Source organism: Cladophialophora psammophila (assembly GCF_000585535.1).
Source record: "Cladophialophora psammophila CBS 110553 chromosome Unknown aczJe-supercont1.27, whole genome shotgun sequence".
Taxonomy (NCBI): domain Eukaryota; kingdom Fungi; phylum Ascomycota; class Eurotiomycetes; order Chaetothyriales; family Herpotrichiellaceae; genus Cladophialophora; species Cladophialophora psammophila.
Window position 1 is genome coordinate 325,175 of NW_006912948.1, and position 17,710 is coordinate 342,884.

A 17,710-nucleotide genomic window follows, 5' to 3' on the forward strand; every position below is an offset into this window, starting at 1 on the left:
AGAAAGATCGCAGGTCTCCCCAGTATAGCAAACCCGGTATATGCACGGTGCCAGTCAATCATTTCTACGTTGCTACAGTCTCAGAAAGGATGGGGATACAGGAAATAGCACCATACAGGGCACGTAGATGTCACCTATATGGCAATTTTAGATCAGTGGCAGAAGCGAGCGCTGGCAACAAATGCAATTCTGAGTAGATTATCTCAGGCAGTGTATTTGGCTTCACGATGGCATTGAACAGTACATCAGACCTCAACCTTAGCCCCTCCTTCAATTCCACCTGGAGCAGGAAGTTTGCAGGCGCTTAGCCTTCTCTCCTTATATTACCCATTAGACTAGACATCCCGGTTCGACCGTTGAAGATCTTGTGGCCCGATTCTTGGGAAGAGATTGTCCAAAGGCTACTTAGGCAAACTCTGGGATGCCTCTGGGGCCAATGTCTTTCCTTGTCTTCAGCTCTGCCTCGCTCTCGCCGGCAGATAAGCGAGAGATAAACTCTTCCGGATCAAAGTCTACCCCAATCGGATTTTCAGCGAAGGCCGGGGACTTCATAAATTGCGTGGCCGAGTCGGCATCGTCAAAGTTGTCCACTTGCGTTTCGAGCATATTGCCATCCGGATCTTTGTAGTAGATCGAGGTGGTGGGGCCATGGTTCACCGGCCAGAATGGATTGATCGATCTCACCTTGCGTTGCCTGTAGGCCAGCAGCAGATCAGTCAACGACTCATAGGTAAAGGCGATATGCTCAAGGCCACAGGACTGGCGGTCTTTGTCTTTGGTGCCCGGAACTTGCACTAGTGCAATGCGATGATGCTCGTCGTCGTAGGTCAAGAAAGCCAAAATCTCGTTTTCGTACATCGCTTCGGCACCCAGGAAGGTCTTGTAGAAATTGACCATCTCCTCGAGCTTGTTTGTACGTAGAACCACATGCGCCAGCTTCGCCGGTGGCAGGACCTTTGATGTCGGTGCATCCCAATCGATGGCCATTGTGGCGTTAGATTCGAAGAAACGAGAATGAGGGGAACAAGCAGACAGGCGCCACCACTCTATTCCATAGCTTCTCCTGTGATGGATTATTAGGATTTTGGGTTGCTGCGCGTAATGGAGGGCCTCGCTCCGAAAGCTCGTGGCACATCAACAGCATTCCCGTCCGGATGAAGGCCTTCTATTGCGGTGTAACCGATCGGACCTGACATCTCTTCCCTCTTGCTCCACAAAACTTCGTATGCAAAAGCCGAATGACGAATCGGAAGAGTGGCAACCAAATGGGCAGACGTCCGCCGACACAGATTGGTTTAGTGCATTTGAGCCTCCCAATCGCACCACGGAGACTTGATTTTGCCAACTTGAGGAGATAAGCCTGGTTCTCTCGGATGAGAAACTGAACAGAGAGCAAAAATCCGGTTGCTTTCTAGCTTCTACACGGAGATGGGTTACAACACAGAGGGGACCGAGTGGCCCGCTGACAATGTGACACCCTCAGTCAAAGCTCTAATTGACAGGTTTTTCAATCTGCTCGACAACACTGGATCCGACGTGGGCAACATATTAGCTGATGAAATATTTGCTAAAGATGCAGTGGCACAATTTGGAATGCACACTTTCGAAGGGTCCGAGCGTATGACCGCATTTCCGCTCATCAGGGTTGTATGGACAAAGGGCTGACACTTTGGTTCAGAGATTCGCAAAAGTCGCGACAACGCCTGGACTTTGTTCACAGCACGCCAGCATCGAGTCCTCAGAGTGTATACTCACGACAAAGAAGGCACTGATTTGCTCTTCATCGGCCATGTTGCCATGGACCTCAAGAACGGCAAGCATGTTGCTGGGGAGTTTACAGGCCGATTTACGATTGCCGACGCGAGTTCGCCTTCACCCCAGCTGAAATCATACGCAATCTGGGCGGTGCGTTCGTTTCTCCCAAGCATTTTGCAAGAGCTGATTATTCGCAACAGGACTCTGGTCCGCTCCTAAAGGCACTTCAGGGCAACTAGGAAATAACGTGTCTCCAGAGAGAATCGTGGCGAGTCTAGGCGACGGACTGTGTACACGTTGATCACGCACAAGCTATTACGGGATGATACTCTCTTGCTAGAATGTCGATACTCTGCGTCTTTTAGCCAAAGCAATGTACGCCCAGTCATCCATTATAAGAGTCCACATAGAAAGTGAATATAGCACGATCAAGAAGGTTAAGCAAGCAATCAAGACTACTTGAGTGGCTGGTAAAAGTTGAAAGCAGCTTAGGCGTGCTTGTAAAGAACATGTCCCCCTCCAGATAGAGATCCTCAGGTTTCGAGTCGATTGAAATGTGCGAGCGTGACCAAGGTCCACTTTGGTAGGGGTGAAGGGGGGGTGGGGTGAAGGGGCGAACGTCACTTTTTACGTTCGGAAGAGAGTCATTTCCGAAATTTGCGATGAGAAATGGGGATGAGCAGTCCTTTGAATGCTGATTTGGCTGGAAAGACAGATCCAACATGCAGTCATTTGTGTCATTATAACACCAAGATAAGCTGTTCTCAGCTTGCCATATATCGACTGCTTTCTCGACAAAGCGTGTTTGGTATTCGAGGCAGCAGGCCCCATACCCGACGATGACGAACAAACGCCGATCGTTGAAGCCAGGGGTGAGCGTCGCCACGGTGACACTCTTCGACGCCGAAACCGAAGACATTGATGTTGCGGGCATGCAATTTCATGTCTTACGTCTCGCAAAAGCCGGCATCAACAGCGTTACCATCGCTGGGTCGAACGGCGAAGGGGCGCATCTCACCCATAAGGAAAGGACGCTCTTGATCAGCGCCATTCGCGAGGTTCTGGACGGATCTGGCTATCGAGAGTTGCCAACAATCGTCAATTGTTCAGCGCAATCTGTGCGAGAGGTGGTGGAATTGTGTCGTCAGGCTGACCAGGCTGGGGCGGACTATTCCTTGATCTTGCCACCCAGTTACTTTGGCGGTGCATACACTCGTCAATGCCTCTCAGACTTCTTCACCGAGGTAGCGTCCAAGTCGCCGATTCCTGTGATACTGTACAACTATCCTCTGGTTGTGGCGGGCACCGATCTCGACTCCGACCTCATTATCGACCTTTCTAGCCAACCCAATATCGTTGGGTGCAAATTTACGTGTGTCGACTTGGGCAAGATCAATCGTGTCGCTACCAAGGTAGATGCAGCAACGTCGAAGCATAACGGATCGGGTTTTTATGCCATGGCTGGTCTCGCCGACTGTATCGTCCCAACGCTGGCGGCGGGTGGCACGGGGGTGATAGTTGGGCTAGGTAACGTTCTACCAAAATCATGTGTCAAAGTGTTCGACCTATACGAGGCTGGCAAGTTTGATGAGGCTCAGAAGCTGCAGCGACTGCTCGCCGCAGCCGATTGGACTCTGGTGGCTGGAGGAGTCACTAGTGTAAAGAGTGTGCTGGAGTCATACTTCAACTATGGAGGACACCCCCGACGCCCGTTGCCGAGGGCCGAGAAGGACGCGAAAGAGAGATGGGCCATTGCTCTTAAAGCTGCCGTTGAGTACGAAAAAGGCATTCAAGTATGGGAACAAGAAACCGTAACGGGAGGTCCGAAATGAGATGGCGTATCTGGACTACGTAAAACTTACTTCATAAGCGAACCATCCACTCCGCTTACTTTACGGGCCGCTCGCTTCTGAAGTACGGTATGGTATACACAGACAATCTACCGGTGGCAACTTGGTATATGTAAGACACAATCTCTTCAGAGATTTCAAGGATATTGAAGATACCATCAGGCTACATACCGCACGCCCTGTCTGCTGGTAGGAGCGCACCATGGAGGAAAGTCGAACGCCGAACGAACCTTATGATTTACGGTCAGGTGTGTTTGCTCAGATAGGAACGGCGACTATGCACAGATCGGTTGATCGATGTGGTGATGCCACATGGTCGCTATTTGAGGGGTTTATAGCTCGGAACTGCTCGACTCCCAGATATGGAAAGCGAGAAACTTTGATAATCCATATCCTTGACCCGCCGTCTTCAACAACCTTTTGTTTTGGTACTGGGCACACCTACTCCTTGGGCACAGAGTAAATGGGAAAGACAGTTCTTTCCGCGTTCGCATATTCCTGCAGGATCGTCTTCTCTCTCCTTTCGGATCGGACTTTAATCTCGCAAGGAAATGGGAGTGGTCCGATCGCCACGCCGTCGGCATAGCCTGTCTCGCTACTGGTGTCTATAGGATAAGGTCGGCCGTCGCTATCCAGCTGGGGAGTGATATCAAAAGCCCAGAGGCTCTTGGCAATCGTGGTGAAGAGAGCACGCTCAGCCAGGTGTATGCCTGGACACAGGCGGCGGCCGACACCGTAACTGTAGTGATCTCGAGCCTCGTAATTCGCCAAGTGTGCATACTCGTCCGCAAGAGCAGGCTTGTCCAGGTAACGACCCGGGTCGAATGCTTCTGGATTAGGGAACCTCTCCTCGTCTCTGTGGATCGCATAGATATTGACGATCAGGTCGCTCCCCTTTGGCAAAAAATGTCCATTGACCCAGGTGTCTAATGCTTGATTAGCGAAAGGACAGGCTGACACGGTGGAGCCTTACCTTCTGTCAAAGCATGAGGAAATCCAACAGGGGCAATGGGTTTTAAACGCAGGGTCTCCTTGATAATAGCATTGACGATGGGTAGCTTCTCTAGGTCGGCGAGCGTGGGAGCTCGGTCTTCGCCAATGACTCCGTCAATCTGTTTCTGTGCCTTCTTGGCCCATTCGGGATTGGCCAATATCAGGTTGAAAAAAGCATTCATGGCGCTGGCAACCGTGTCGGAGCCTGCTTCCATCAGGAGACCGGCCATGAAAGCCTGCTGGTGGCGGTTCCACTGGAGACTGTTCTGTTGCTCGATCACACGGTCTGCAAAACACTCCACGCGCCCTTGAGCCTCTCTACGCGCAATGACCAGGTCAAAATATCCCAGATAGAGGTCGTTGATCTCCTTCCGCGTTTGACTTACCTTGTCCCTCCAAAATCCAAGGAATTGTTGAGGAACCCAGCGTAGAAAAGGGAATAGGTCGACAGGCGGCAAACCACCGGGTTGTAGCAGTTCAGTCGTCCTTGCCAATACCTTTCCAATCTGCACCATGTGCCGCGTCTGCACCGTTGGTGTTCGGATTCCATATCCTGGTAGCAATTTCTGTGAGCTTTGAAGACTGGCCAGCACTAGGGCTCGCACGCGGACAACGTACCAACGCTCATCATGAAGCTGTTGCCAAAACGCTTCGAGTGCTGGAGGAAGTTTTGAGGGTCCTCAAGAATATCCCTAAGCAGCTGCGTAGCTTCCGCGTCGATCAGTGGCATATGCGTATTCTCAACCATTGAGCTCATGAAATTTTGGTGAAGGAATTTGCGCGCGGTACGCCACCGTGGATTGCTGGGCTGCCATAGTAGCATCTCGTCGCCATCGTAAAGCAAGTTCTCTAGGATCTCCGCGGGTGGACGATTGCTCGTGATACTGTTCCTTTTATCCATTAAATCCTTCACGATTTGCCGATCGCTCAGAACGAAAGCTTTCCGGGAAGCAAATCGAAGCATATATATGCCACCATATTGACGAGACCATTCTGTAAGCCTTCATCGTAGCACTCGATATCAGCTCTCAAGAATGAAGACCGTGAAAGGGCGTGTAGTATCTGCTCACTTCAGGTAGCTTCTGACAGGTGGAATTTGATGAATATTACCAATTATAGGTAGACCAGGCGGGGCTGTCAAGCGTCAGCAGCAAGATTATTGCCTTCGAAACAGGGTAACACTACAGATTGGGTAGTATTTGCTGTTTCCATCTCTCAAAAGCCCACGGGCTAAAAGTAATATCAGTACAGCGACCGCGAGACAGCCTACAACTTTGATGGCCAATTCCCTTGGATCGCGTTGTAGAGAAAGTAAATCGATCCAGTGCTCAATCGCCGACGCCATTTTGAAACATATACTCCCATTCACATGTGCGAGGGCCGATTCGAAGATAGAAAGACGGCTTGATCGAGACTCATTGTTGCTTGTCAACGGTTTTGCTGCAAGAACAAAAGAGAGCGACCGGGTGATAGAAGGCAAAGGAACTTCTATTGATTGGTCCGGGATCTCGGGTCAAGCCGATCCAAAACGTCCGGGCAAGTAGGATGGCAGCGCCAGACGAGTTAGGTGGCCGATTTATATGAGATATTACATAAGCAAGGCTACGACATTGAAGCTAACGCACACTCCTGGCTGAGTGCTGACCGGCAGTCTGGAGAGGCTGAGAGGTATCAAGCGTGCTCTAATAGACAGTAATAGGACACCGACAGTTAGACATGAGCGTCTGGAAATGTCCGTAAGAGGTGTCGCGAAAAGAACAGAACTCTGAACATCTTTGTGGGTGAGCATCGTTACCCAGAAGCTATGGTATTGGGCATCGATATCTACATTTATTCTCGCAGGAATATCTCTCGTTGATCAAACGCAAGGATCCGGTCGACTACTGTTCCTATAGCATGCAGCCTTGATGCATCTTTCTCTACCGTCAGCTGTGAGCCATCGACGCCTGCATCACTGCTATGCCCTTGTGAATGCCTTCTTTCACGTCCGAGAAGGTTCTCTAATGTCGTCCATATCGCAGTGACAGTGGCTGCCGCGCCGGAGTGTCGCTCTGCTAAAGCCCGAAAACCGGTCACTATGCTGGACCGTTGATGCGCACCTAGCTGGGGCATCTGATCCTTGGCGACGGAGCTGTGGAACAAGCAGACTGCAACAGGAAAGTGTATCCATGCAACACTATAAGTATCAGACAGTCTCAAATTATTCGCGCCAAGGGGGTGCACACTTACATGGCGAGAGGGATGGCTTCAATCGATATCTGTGTGAGCAGAGTATGAAATATTCCGCCCACTTTTGCCGCTGCTAGCTCTATTTTCTGGACCGACCTTGAGCGGAACGTAATTTCTTCTGGACAGTCGTGTGGGTGAATGGAAACAAACGGTCGGTATAGCATTATAATCAACGATCTAAGCCATCTCTGAATTAGCGACCTCAAACGACAATCAAAGGCGGATTCACGGACTGGATCATCACCTGCAGCGTTTTGACCGCCACCACATCGACCTGAGGGTCTCCACCGCGCAGCGTTAAGTTGCCATCGAGTTCGAATTGCAATTCTAGAACATCCAGTCGATGCTTGATGTCAAGTACAATTTCGATCCTTTTTGTTACAGAGCTGACATTCTCACGTCCCGTCCGCCATGTTCTTGAAAACATCGCCTCTCGCTGAAATTCGATGATAGACACGATCTGAATGCTCAAGTGACAGAGCCAGATGAAGGAGCTCATCCTCAATTGTTTCGATCTTCGGTCCATGTATTGGGAACAAATGACTTCGCTGCCAAAATCAGCCATGGTCACCATTGGCCACGTGCGTTCGTGTGCAGTCGTATGAAGCCGATGAGGCCTGCGAAGGCCCATACCAATGATCCGATCTCTAACCAAGCAGCACCACCATATCACCTTGCGCTGAGAAGACGGAGTTGCACTGTCGGTCAGGGGGTCCCAGAGCCTGGCTTCTCGGGCATGGAAAAAAGCCCGATCGAGCCAGAAGCTATTGACACATGGGTCGGAATTGTAGGGACTCCAAAACGTCAATAACAGACATACTGTGGCTCGAGTGACGTGGCCGACAGAATGATCGTGATTGTAGAGATGCTGTTCCCTTGCATGTTAGCGCAGGATCGCTCATTAAGACTTTACGCTCGAACCTTGACATTCTCAAGGAGAGCGGTCTGGCCCTCCAACACCGTTGAGAACGGCATCTGCCTTAACTGGAACTCCGTCGCATACTAATGACACAGTCAAATACAATACCCGAGGGGTCAGTACTGGCTTACTGCGATGGCTGTGAACATCATAGCCTGGAGCTGTATCATCTCAATTCTGGCAGACAAATCACCATGTTGGTGCAATTTGTATCGTGTGGTAAAGTCACTCTCGTCAATGACTGGACACAGATGAGAGCACATGGCGTTTGGGGAAAGCATGGGCAGTGCTGGGGCATTTGACCTTTGAATATTCTCAAGGGAGATCAGCCCGACACTCTCCACACATAAAAGGAGTGCAAAGACATACCATCTTCATTCAATTCTGATCTTTCCTCCCTTACAATTCCACTTTGAGTGGGGAGCGTGCAAACCACACTTCTTTGAGGCGAGTTTGAGAACTTTTCGAGTACGCTTGAAAAGCTAATGGTGAGGTACGTGATCCACAGCACAATTTTTTCTATTGCGGCGGTAGGTAGCCAGAGAAACGAAGGCGGAGTGGCCGGTTTCGTGGGGCAGCCTGGCGATTTCAGTTGTTCAAGCCCGGAACACTCACCGTTCGGCCCGGCTCCTACAGTGTCAAGGGGGAAGACTTAAAAATCTAGGTCCCGGCCACCAACACCTGCAGGTGAGACTTAGAGCGCTATCTCAACAACGGAATTCCCTTGCCGGTTATGGCCGTCCCAACTTCACATCTGCCACGAACTCTCTGGATCCCTCCAGACAAAGAAGCAACCAATCTTGACAAATTTCGACACTGGGTGAATGCGAAACACAAATTGGCCTTGATGGATTACAATGAGCTTCATCAATGGTCCACAAGCAGAGAGTCGGCCGAGAACTTCTGGATTGACCTCTTCGAATTCGAGAAGCTCAATCCAAGGGTCGTCCCGGAACGGGCTTTCGCCAGCAAGGTAAGGCCACAGATAATTGTTTCAGCCGCCCATCGTCGAGGTTGCTGATCAAGGTTTATTTAGGGCTTATCTATGTTTCCACCTCCTCAGTTCTTTCCAGACATTACCTTGAACTTCACCGAACACATTTTCCAGAACAGAGCACCAGGACAAGTTGCCCTCTATGCTTGTAGCGAAGGTCTGGCTGAAATCACTGAGATTGATTGGGATGATCTATATACCCGCACAAAGACCTTCGCAGATGCTTTGCGCAACAGCGGTTTGAAGAAGGGCGACCGAGTGGCTGCTGTAATCTCGAATTGCGTGGAGACAATCGTGGCTTGTCTCGCCGTTCTTTCGATCGGTGCCATTTTCTCAACATCATCTCCCGACATGGGCGTCTCCGGCATCATGGAATGTCTAGCACAGATCGAGCCCAGATTCACCATCATTGAGAGCTCGGTACGATACAATGGGAAGACTCGTACATTGATGGACAAGGCTGAAGCATGCCTCGATGGTCTACGTCAAATTGCTGGCTTCCAGGAGATGATTTTGATCCAGAGACAAGGATTCTCGTCACCACCATCCTCTACGGTGACTTGGGAACAGTTCAACACTCGCGCGACGGGGCGAGACTTGACTTATGAGCAAGTCCCTTTCAATCACCCCGGCTTTATCGTCTACTCGTCAGGAACTGTGAGCGGGATGTCATTCATTCCTGGCGGTGACGAGCTAATATGTAATAGACGGGCACACCGAAATGCATTGTTCATAGTGCAGCGGTCAGTACGCCCAAACCCGATTGCTTTACTGTCAGTTGAGACCAGACCTAGGGCGTTTTGATGAAGATCAAAAAAGACTATATGCTGAATCTTGATGTTCGTCAAGGAGACACAATCTATCAGTATACCACGGTATGGGTATGACCCCGTAAAGATATGACACATCAGCACTAATCACCGCCTCAGACAGGTTGGGTGATGTGGTTGATGGTGCTATGCAGCTTATCATACGGGGGCAAGACTGTCCTCTACGACGGATCTCCATTAATTCCCGACATTATGGTGACACTGCGAATGGTCGAGAAGCTAAAGTCTGTATTTTTGGTCCTCTCGAGGTTGTTTGGCTGACATTCCAAGAATAACATTGTTTGGCACTTCAGCGAGATTCTTATCAGACCTCATGCTATCCGAGATAAAGCCTCGTAGGTGTGGCAAGCTACTCAAGGTTTTCGTTGACACTGATCCGTTTACTCTCAGGAAAAGTAGTCGACCTTTCATCACTACGCACCGTTTCATCTACAGGTTCTGTTCTACAGCCGGATGTATGTGAATGGTTTCACGATCGTGGGTTCCCCTCTAAAGTTCATCTCGTATCTGGGAGTGGTGGAACAGATCTAGCTGGCTCCTGTGAGTATTTACATTATTGTCCATATCAAATACTCGATGGATAGCTAATCTGGAGGCTTCTCCCAGTGGTAAATGGAGATCCAACGTCCCCTGAATACGCTGGCGAGATACAGAGGCCGGCTCTTGGGATGGCGATCGATATTCTCGACTCGGAGAGCGACAAACCAATTTCGGTAGCTCAGAAGGGACAACCCGGTGAGCTTGTATGTCGTATGCCATTCCCGAGTCAGCCTGTCAAATTCTGGGGCAGTGATGGCAATAAACGTTATGAGGACTCATATTTCTCACGTTACGGCCGAGGTATTTGGCACCAAGGAGACTTTGTCTCTATGTCCCCAATCACAGGTGGATTCACTATGTTGGGCAGGTCGTGGGTGCCACCTTTCTCTTCCTCGTTCCTCTTATCTCCTTCCTTGCGGACACTAAACTAACAAAATATCTACCTAGAGATGGTGTTCTAAATCCTTCGGGGGTTCGATTTGGTTCTGCAGAGATCTGTAACGCTATATCTGGCATGCCCGAGTTCGAAGAGACGATCTGTGTTGGTCAACGTCGGCCTACTGATCACGACGAGACCGTGTTGCTATTTGTCAAGATGAAAAATGGGCAAGCACTAACCGGGGCCCTCATTGCCAAAACAAAGAGTCGGATTCAAGCTGCATTGACACCGCGTCATGTGCCCAAGCATATCTTTGAAGTGCCGGAAATACCATATACCATCAATGGAAAGAAGATCGAGTTAGTGGTGAAGCAGATCGTCTCGGGACGCAAGGTCATTCCTTCTGGGGCGGTCGCAAATCCAGGCAGTCTCAAATTCTACGAGAGATTCGTGGACCTCAAGGCGCTCACAAAATCCGAGAGGCTTTCAAGCGCAAAGATATAGGAGAAGACAAGTGCACATACTACTATAGACCTACGCCCACCATTTCAATGGTCAGTTCTATAGAGGAGCCTTATGCCTTGATCAGGGTTGACATATGCTTCACACATCCTACGCCATCATACAATCCTACCAGTGAGCCTGGATGTATGCTCACCACAGACAATCCGTCGCTTACTGGGGGAGTGTGCTTTGCAGCGAACTTCAATCGGCTGATACTCCGAAATAAGGTCCCGGTTAAATGTCTCCGGAATCTGTTTTTCGAAGAAGCTCGGCACCGGAGCAGGGCCCGGGGCTTTCCAACCGTTATATCTGTACTTCTATCTGGCGTCGTTCAAGATGAAGATATTATGCATGGTATCTAGAATTTGGTCCTACAAGACCAAATCAATCAAACCAAAAGCTGTCAGCGGAAGACGTCACGTTTCCTCATCTTCAATCGAAACAACGTTACAGTAGTCTCGAAATAGACTATTATGGGTCTAAATTGTGACAGCCAACCTGTTCCTCGAGGGCGACTTTTGGTTATTGGAGCGGGATATGCTGGTCTGGCTACTGCAATTGAACTTGTTCTGGCAGGTTTTGAAGCCGAGGTAGTCGAAGCCGTATCTCAACTTTCCACCCAGGGTGCGAATTTTCTCCCTCCTCAAGCCATCTATAAATGCCTCCTACTATTACTGACGCAAGTGATTGCCAGGCGATATGATACAAATTGGATCAAATGCTACCCGGCTGATGGCGCGGTGGGGCAATGTTGTGAAAGAGATTCAAGCAATCTCAGCACAACCTCCGACAATGACCCTGTTCGACAAAGATGGCGTAGAATTGCTGACCGCTCCTCTACCAAGTGAGTTTGATGGCTATCCCGTTCTGTTCTCCAACAGAGGATATATCCAAAAGACTGTATTTGAGTATGCTCGATCCATCGGCGTCAAGTTTCGTTTCGGCTCTCGAGTCAAATCATACTTCGAAGACGACACGGGTGCTGGGATAATAATAGGAGATGAACGCATCCGAGCGGACGCAATCATTGCTTGCGACGGCATTCACAGTGCAGCTAGGAAGCACCTAACCGGCGCGCAAGAGCTGGCGCGCCCCAGCGGTTTCGCTGTGTATCGATCATGGTTTTCACTCGATCGTCTCGCAAATCACCCTCTGACGAAGCGGTTCACGGAATCGAAGGTTGATCAATTCTACGTCTGGATTGGCACCGACATTCACGTTATTCTTTTCACCACCATTGCTGTAAGGGGCGCCGTAGTCTTCGTTACACATCATGTAAGTTCTGCCCTCCTCGATGGTTTTCTTCGTTCACCAGCGTTACCGTTGCGGGGACACTAATGATGTACTACTTTGACTAACAACCTAAGGACACTTATGAGATGGAAGAGTCTTGGACCTTCCCCGGAGATCGGCAGGATATGCTGAAAGTAACCGAGGGTTGGGATCCGATCATTGCTGCCGTTATTAGTGCCATCCCACAGGAGAATATCATTGACTGGAAATTACTGTGGCGTGATCCTATCAAGAAATGGGTTTCGTCCAAAGGTCGCATTGCAATAGCAGGAGATGCGGCTCATCCCCATCTTCCTACCTCAGGATCCGGCGCTGCGCAAGCAATCGAGGATGCCGGAACGTTTGGTGCTCTACTGGATAAGCTCGGTCAAGATCGGATACCCCTGGCTTTCCAGATTTTTGAACGAATAAGGTCGGTCCTATAAAACCTAATTCTATCTAGATATATATCTAACCACTCTACAGATATGAACGGACTAGTCTCACACAGCGAATGGGCTGGGAGACGCGGCATCGATGGCACCAGACCGATTGGGCTGCTGTCAAGGTAAATCCAGATTACCTGAAGATGCCGCAGCCTATGTGGTTGTATGCGCATGACGCCAGACAATATGCCTATGACCAATGCGACGCAGCGGTCGAAAGCCTGGAGAAGGGCAAAGGCTTCAACTCCACGAACTTGCCAGAGGGTTATACGCACGAGGACTGGACAGTGGAAATGATGCTTGCCTTGGAGAAAAATCAGGTCCAAGAACACTTTTACAAAGTTGTAAACCGATAGCTACCTGAGGTTGTTGACTCTCCCCTACCGTTTTTTGTGCGAGCATTCAGGTACTTCTCGGGAGGGGCGGGGGAATCAAGATAGCATGAAACTCTAGGGGGTTTCCCGGCTAGACAGAAACAAAGGTAGAGTCGAGCGTCGCCCCATATTCCCCCACACTCCGGGGAAAAGCCTGTATCCGCCTGTAGAGTTTCTTCACTTGGTCGTTGAGCTCGGGTACCACGCTAATAGCATGCGGGCGGCCGATCCCATTAAATCGGAAGGAGTCAATGGAAATGCAAGCCTCGTAGGTTGCGGCTATTCAAATGAAGGTCCCCATGGCTCCCACGAACTATCTCGCCTCACCAGCGAACGACCAACGGGCCAAGCAAACATTCTAACAACCAAACGATTTTTCACTCTCACCTGATTTCCCGCAGAGCGACATTTTAGCAATTTGAGGCGACATTATGACCACACAGAGGACCAAGATACATGAGGAACGGGTCGTCTGGGATTTTCCTATTGAAGCAGTCTGGAGCTTGGTCTCCAGCTTCGGGGCGATACAGGCTTGGATGCCCTCAATAACGTATTGCGCCGTTGACGGGCACGGAGTTGGCGCTACTCGAACGGTCATAGGACTAGCAGGGGAAGTAAAAGAGACTCTGGAAGTTCTGGACGATAAGGAGCATTTTATCTCATATCGCATCAAGGACCCTGTTCCTTTACCTGCCAAGGGCGGATTCGGGAGCTGGAAACTGGAAAGCAAGGGCGAAAACAAGACTACGATAGTTTGGACAGCAGATGCTGAGGAGGTGGCGGTGGAGGCCATCCCTGAACTCCAAAAGGTTTACGAGCCCTTTATGAAAGACTGTTTAGCCGGGCTGAAAAAAGCACTGTCATAACCGCGCGGATGTTTCTAATGGATGCGAGAAGCTATATTTTCTACAATTCTTGTTCGCTTAAATAGTATTGTCCTTATATTGAGGACATTTTATCAGCCAGGCTCAACTTCCATGTTGGAAATGGTTGGGGACGTGCTTGTGGAATCGTAGGCTCTCAGCTAAAATTGGCTACCAAATCAAGTCGACGAAGGTTCTACCCAGGTCACGCCAAAAGAAGCATGTGAAGACGAAATCCCGGAGATGCTGAATGCCTCCTTTCATTTATAAGAGACTCTGGACTAAAAGATTACCCCGTCTGTCCCCTCGGGTTATCTGTCATTGCATCCATTCACTGATCTCCCCAAGCCGCATCACTCCGGGTCTGGAGGAACTATCGAGAATGAAGCGATCAGTCCTCCGTCAACCTGCAGATTCGTGCCAGAGATCTGTCTGGCATCGTCTGATAGCATGAAGCAGATAGCATCAGCCAGGTCTTGAGGCTGGCCACATCTCCTGCTCGGGGTGATAGATGCGATCCATTTCCGATCCAATCGTTGGTCGAGTAGAGGGGTGTCCACATAGCCTGGACTGATGGCGTTGACACGGATGTTGTCAGGCCCATATTCTGCAGCAGCGACATTGGTGAGCGAGATCACAGCCGTCTTGCTGGCGGAGTAAACCCCGAGACCAGGTGTTGGACGCATCCCAGAAATGCTGGCAATATTGACAATGGCGCCGCCCCCACGCCGCTTCAACGCTGCAAGCTCGTAGAGCAGGCAGTACGCTATACCACAGGTGTTGACCCTATACACGTTTTCGATGCTTTTTGGGTCCATCTCCAAGATCTTGCCGAGCGGCCCCTGAATTGCAGCGGCATTTACAGCTAGATCGAGTCCGCCAAACGTTTCTTCCGCGAACGCAACGGCAGACTCGACGCTCTTCGCGTCTCCTTGATCAAACTCGATGGCCACGGCTCGTGATCCGATGGCTGCTGCCGATTTCTTGGCCAGATCGATGTTGATATCGCCGATCACCACTTTTGCTCCATCTCTCACCAGAGTCTGAGACACTGCCAGGCCGATGCCAGAGGCACCACCAGTGACTAAGGCTACCTTGTCCTGAAACCTCGACATTGTTGGAGAGCCTTGCTGTATGTCGAACTTTGAAGATGCAGAACGTCTAAAGAATCATACCTAATGTGAAGGGATCATCAAATCCGGCTTGTTACCGTTCCGCTTTAGCCCGCTATGTTCGGGAGCCAAACTGAACCATCAAACCCTGGGGAATTGTTCCTTTTCGGAACATCTGATTCCATTCGTGATCTTCCTACGCAGCACCTACGCAGCACTCTTCGTTCTCATCCGACCGTGAACCTCCAAGCGCATCTCTTGACGACCAATAGTTCTCCTGCGATATTAGAAACTGCAATCAAATTATCTTTGGCACTTGCCCGCCCAGGATCGAGATGAGTCAGCAACACTGGCTGCCAGACGGCTCTTTGCAAGGACGAACAGCTATCGTCACGGGGGGTGCGGGCTCTTTCGGCCGAATCATCTGTCACGCCTTAGCGCGCGCAGGCGCTTCCGTGGTCGTTAACGACGTGGGCACTGCGTACTCGGGCCATGGAGCTTCAGAAGGGCCTGACACGGATTTGGCGAGGGAAATATGTGCCCCTAGGGTACACGGCGGTGCCAGACACTCATAGCGTTGTTGACGCATAAAAGGTAGTCGACATCGCTCAGCTCCTTCGGCAGAGTCGACATTCTGATCAACGGTGCCGGTATCAATAGATATGGGAAGTTCGAAAACTACTCAACCGCGGATCTGAAAAAGATCCTCAAGACAAATACGCTGGGACCACTGCTGTTCTGCCACACCGTGTGGCCAAGGCTCCTATCTCAGGGCTATGTACGAGTTGTCAACATCGCATCAAGATCAATGCTGTTGCGCCTATTTCAGCTTCACGCATGACCCTCCGGCTCTCACTGATGAGAGAGCCATCAAGGACTTCGAGCTTGCTTGGCTTCCGGCTGGAAATGTGGCTATCATCCTGGCTCCGGCTACTGATGCGTGCAACTTCAACGGTGAATTTTTCAGCACCGGCGGATACAAGGTCCATCGAATTGTTTTCGGTATGCTCCCCGGGCTACAAGGGGTAGAGTCTTCTCAGGCCATTCTAGACAAGCAGGAGCAGAGGATGAATGGGGCGGACTGAGTCGTTAAGCAGCGATCCACATTGGCGGCGCTGACATGGCTTAATGACAAGACTTCTTTGGCTTAGCGAGCGAAGCAATTAAAAATCAGAGCATTGCTGTCCTAGCGCAGACCTTGAGCGACCTCCGCCTCATCTACCCAACGCATGGCCTCTTTTGCGAAGAGTGTATCAAGATAAAACCTTGCTGCTGATATTTTGCCGTCTTCAATCTCAAACAACCAATGATACTTGTTGCAGTACGAATTGCCATTAATTTCCATCTGCGAGCTGGCTTCCAAGGCTAGCCGGTCTTCGTCCGCCGTGATTCCCTCCACTGTGACCTTCACGTCCCCCACTCGAGATTCCTTGAAGACCCAGTCCCTGAAAGCGGCTTTGTCGAGGGTGCCTGCCAGACGGGGGAACATGTCCTTCTGCGCAATGGTGGTGAAAGTTGCGTTATCGTGAAACAAGGCAAAAAAGGGATCGACGTCTCCGCCCTTGGGTACCGACCATTTCTCGCATATCTCATAGGCAAGCTTCTTGTTGGCATCGATCCGGGCAAGCCGAGCGTTGTCGCTCTGTCCCAGACTTCCCATGGTTATCGAGTGTCAATGAGAAAAAAGGCCTATTGTTCCGTGAAGAAAATAGGTATGGTATGGGACGCGGGCACTTTTTGAAATTGCGTACTTAAGGATTCGACAACGGTGCTGAATAATATAGGCTCTCTCTGTGGTGTTGAAGGTGCTTCTCAGGCAGCATAGCCAATTCTAGATTCTAGATGGAATCTGTGGGATCTGGCTAACCTAGGTTGGCCGGAAGCTAACCTTCTACGTTCGGAATGTGGGCGCAAACATGCCCCGATGGTGTGAAGTCCGTTGGTGAAATGACAGCCTATCTCGATGCCCGGGGTTAGTGGTATTGAACCGTACCGTGTACTCGCAGTTCGAACTTGACAACTTCCACACAGCTCTAGGTAACTGCAATCTGCCTCGTTCTGGTCATGACGGTCAAAATCATCCTGGCGCTGCGGCAAAAGGGAAATGTTTCAATTGATGTATTCTAAAGAAGTGCAAAGAGGAGCGAGGACTGTTGATAGCGAGCCTGCAGACGTCTCTTCGACTGGTCAAGTATGTTCAAAATCATAGGCAATGCGACAAATCTGACGATGAGCTGCGCTCTGTCCGTCCAAACCTGATATCCTCCGAGGCACCTTTTGACGTGATTGAGGAATTTTGCATCGACGACACGGATGATGGCTTTGTGGCAAGCTTTCAGTCCTAGAGGGAGGTATGGAAAGTCTTACGAGATGCCGGTGAGGATTTTCTTGACTATTCGGCTTCTTTCTTCGTGCTGGTGGAAGAGCGGACACTCATCTTGCCTGGATCTCCAGACATGATAATGGCCTCGGAGTACAACTCAATCAACAATGCTGTTGCGTTTGCGGTGTCGTCAGTCAACTCAAATGGAGCGTAGTACGGGATGTGGTTCCATTCAACAGCCACCCAGAGATGGGGACCTGCCTTGGGACTGAAGAAATACGCCCAGAACGTTCCCTGCGACCATGACGTTCTCAACGAGCTGAGTGA

The 17,710-nt window shown here is 50.2% G+C and overlaps 11 protein-coding genes across 11 annotated transcripts; 6 read left to right on the forward strand and 5 right to left on the reverse strand.

The window, feature by feature from the left end:
* Window positions 1–405: 405 nt before the first annotated feature.
* A1O5_11686 (uncharacterized protein) lies at window positions 406–987 on the reverse strand (the record flags this gene model as incomplete). The annotated part of the gene is made up of 1 exon (XM_007752258.1): window positions 406–987. The coding sequence occupies one exon, from the start codon at window positions 985–987 to the stop codon at window positions 406–408; it is 582 nt and encodes a 193-aa protein (XP_007750448.1).
* Window positions 988–1,428: 441 nt separating this feature from the next.
* Window positions 1,429–1,994, forward strand: A1O5_11687 (uncharacterized protein; the record flags this gene model as incomplete). Its single annotated transcript, XM_007752259.1, has 3 exons — window positions 1,429–1,618; window positions 1,679–1,905; window positions 1,956–1,994. The coding sequence occupies 3 exons, from the start codon at window positions 1,429–1,431 to the stop codon at window positions 1,992–1,994; spliced, it is 456 nt and encodes a 151-aa protein (XP_007750449.1).
* A 600-nt stretch (window positions 1,995–2,594) lies between these two features.
* A1O5_11688 (uncharacterized protein) lies at window positions 2,595–3,587 on the forward strand (the record flags this gene model as incomplete). The annotated part of the gene is made up of 1 exon (XM_007752260.1): window positions 2,595–3,587. The coding sequence occupies one exon, from the start codon at window positions 2,595–2,597 to the stop codon at window positions 3,585–3,587; it is 993 nt and encodes a 330-aa protein (XP_007750450.1).
* Window positions 3,588–4,046: 459 nt separating this feature from the next.
* Window positions 4,047–5,562, reverse strand: A1O5_11689 (uncharacterized protein; the record flags this gene model as incomplete). The annotated part of the gene is made up of 3 exons (XM_007752261.1): window positions 4,047–4,531; window positions 4,579–5,151; window positions 5,217–5,562. 3 exons carry the CDS (start codon window positions 5,560–5,562, stop codon window positions 4,047–4,049), a joined length of 1,404 nt encoding a protein of 467 aa, XP_007750451.1.
* An 866-nt stretch (window positions 5,563–6,428) lies between these two features.
* Window positions 6,429–8,009, reverse strand: A1O5_11690 (uncharacterized protein; the record flags this gene model as incomplete). Its single annotated transcript, XM_007752262.1, has 5 exons — window positions 6,429–6,774; window positions 6,828–7,004; window positions 7,061–7,695; window positions 7,749–7,829; window positions 7,878–8,009. 5 exons carry the CDS (start codon window positions 8,007–8,009, stop codon window positions 6,429–6,431), a joined length of 1,371 nt encoding a protein of 456 aa, XP_007750452.1.
* Window positions 8,010–8,479: 470 nt separating this feature from the next.
* On the forward strand, window positions 8,480–10,993 carry A1O5_11691 (acetoacetate-CoA ligase; the record flags this gene model as incomplete). Its single annotated transcript, XM_007752263.1, has 9 exons — window positions 8,480–8,719; window positions 8,783–9,397; window positions 9,448–9,483; window positions 9,535–9,615; window positions 9,670–9,794; window positions 9,841–9,911; window positions 9,967–10,110; window positions 10,177–10,480; window positions 10,558–10,993. The coding sequence occupies 9 exons, from the start codon at window positions 8,480–8,482 to the stop codon at window positions 10,991–10,993; spliced, it is 2,052 nt and encodes a 683-aa protein (XP_007750453.1).
* Window positions 10,994–11,466: 473 nt separating this feature from the next.
* On the forward strand, window positions 11,467–13,067 carry A1O5_11692 (uncharacterized protein; the record flags this gene model as incomplete). Its single annotated transcript, XM_007752264.1, has 4 exons — window positions 11,467–11,617; window positions 11,688–12,268; window positions 12,361–12,698; window positions 12,752–13,067. The coding sequence occupies 4 exons, from the start codon at window positions 11,467–11,469 to the stop codon at window positions 13,065–13,067; spliced, it is 1,386 nt and encodes a 461-aa protein (XP_007750454.1).
* A 449-nt stretch (window positions 13,068–13,516) lies between these two features.
* On the forward strand, window positions 13,517–13,951 carry A1O5_11693 (uncharacterized protein; the record flags this gene model as incomplete). Its single annotated transcript, XM_007752265.1, has 1 exon — window positions 13,517–13,951. The coding sequence occupies one exon, from the start codon at window positions 13,517–13,519 to the stop codon at window positions 13,949–13,951; it is 435 nt and encodes a 144-aa protein (XP_007750455.1).
* Window positions 13,952–14,301: 350 nt separating this feature from the next.
* Window positions 14,302–15,063, reverse strand: A1O5_11694 (uncharacterized protein; the record flags this gene model as incomplete). Its single annotated transcript, XM_007752266.1, has 1 exon — window positions 14,302–15,063. One exon carries the CDS (start codon window positions 15,061–15,063, stop codon window positions 14,302–14,304), a length of 762 nt encoding a protein of 253 aa, XP_007750456.1.
* Window positions 15,064–15,395: 332 nt separating this feature from the next.
* On the forward strand, window positions 15,396–16,145 carry A1O5_11695 (uncharacterized protein; the record flags this gene model as incomplete). The annotated part of the gene is made up of 3 exons (XM_007752267.1): window positions 15,396–15,608; window positions 15,721–15,838; window positions 15,865–16,145. The coding sequence occupies 3 exons, from the start codon at window positions 15,396–15,398 to the stop codon at window positions 16,143–16,145; spliced, it is 612 nt and encodes a 203-aa protein (XP_007750457.1).
* Window positions 16,146–16,246: 101 nt separating this feature from the next.
* Window positions 16,247–16,720, reverse strand: A1O5_11696 (uncharacterized protein; the record flags this gene model as incomplete). The annotated part of the gene is made up of 1 exon (XM_007752268.1): window positions 16,247–16,720. The coding sequence occupies one exon, from the start codon at window positions 16,718–16,720 to the stop codon at window positions 16,247–16,249; it is 474 nt and encodes a 157-aa protein (XP_007750458.1).
* Between the last annotated feature and the right edge of the window lie 990 nt (window positions 16,721–17,710).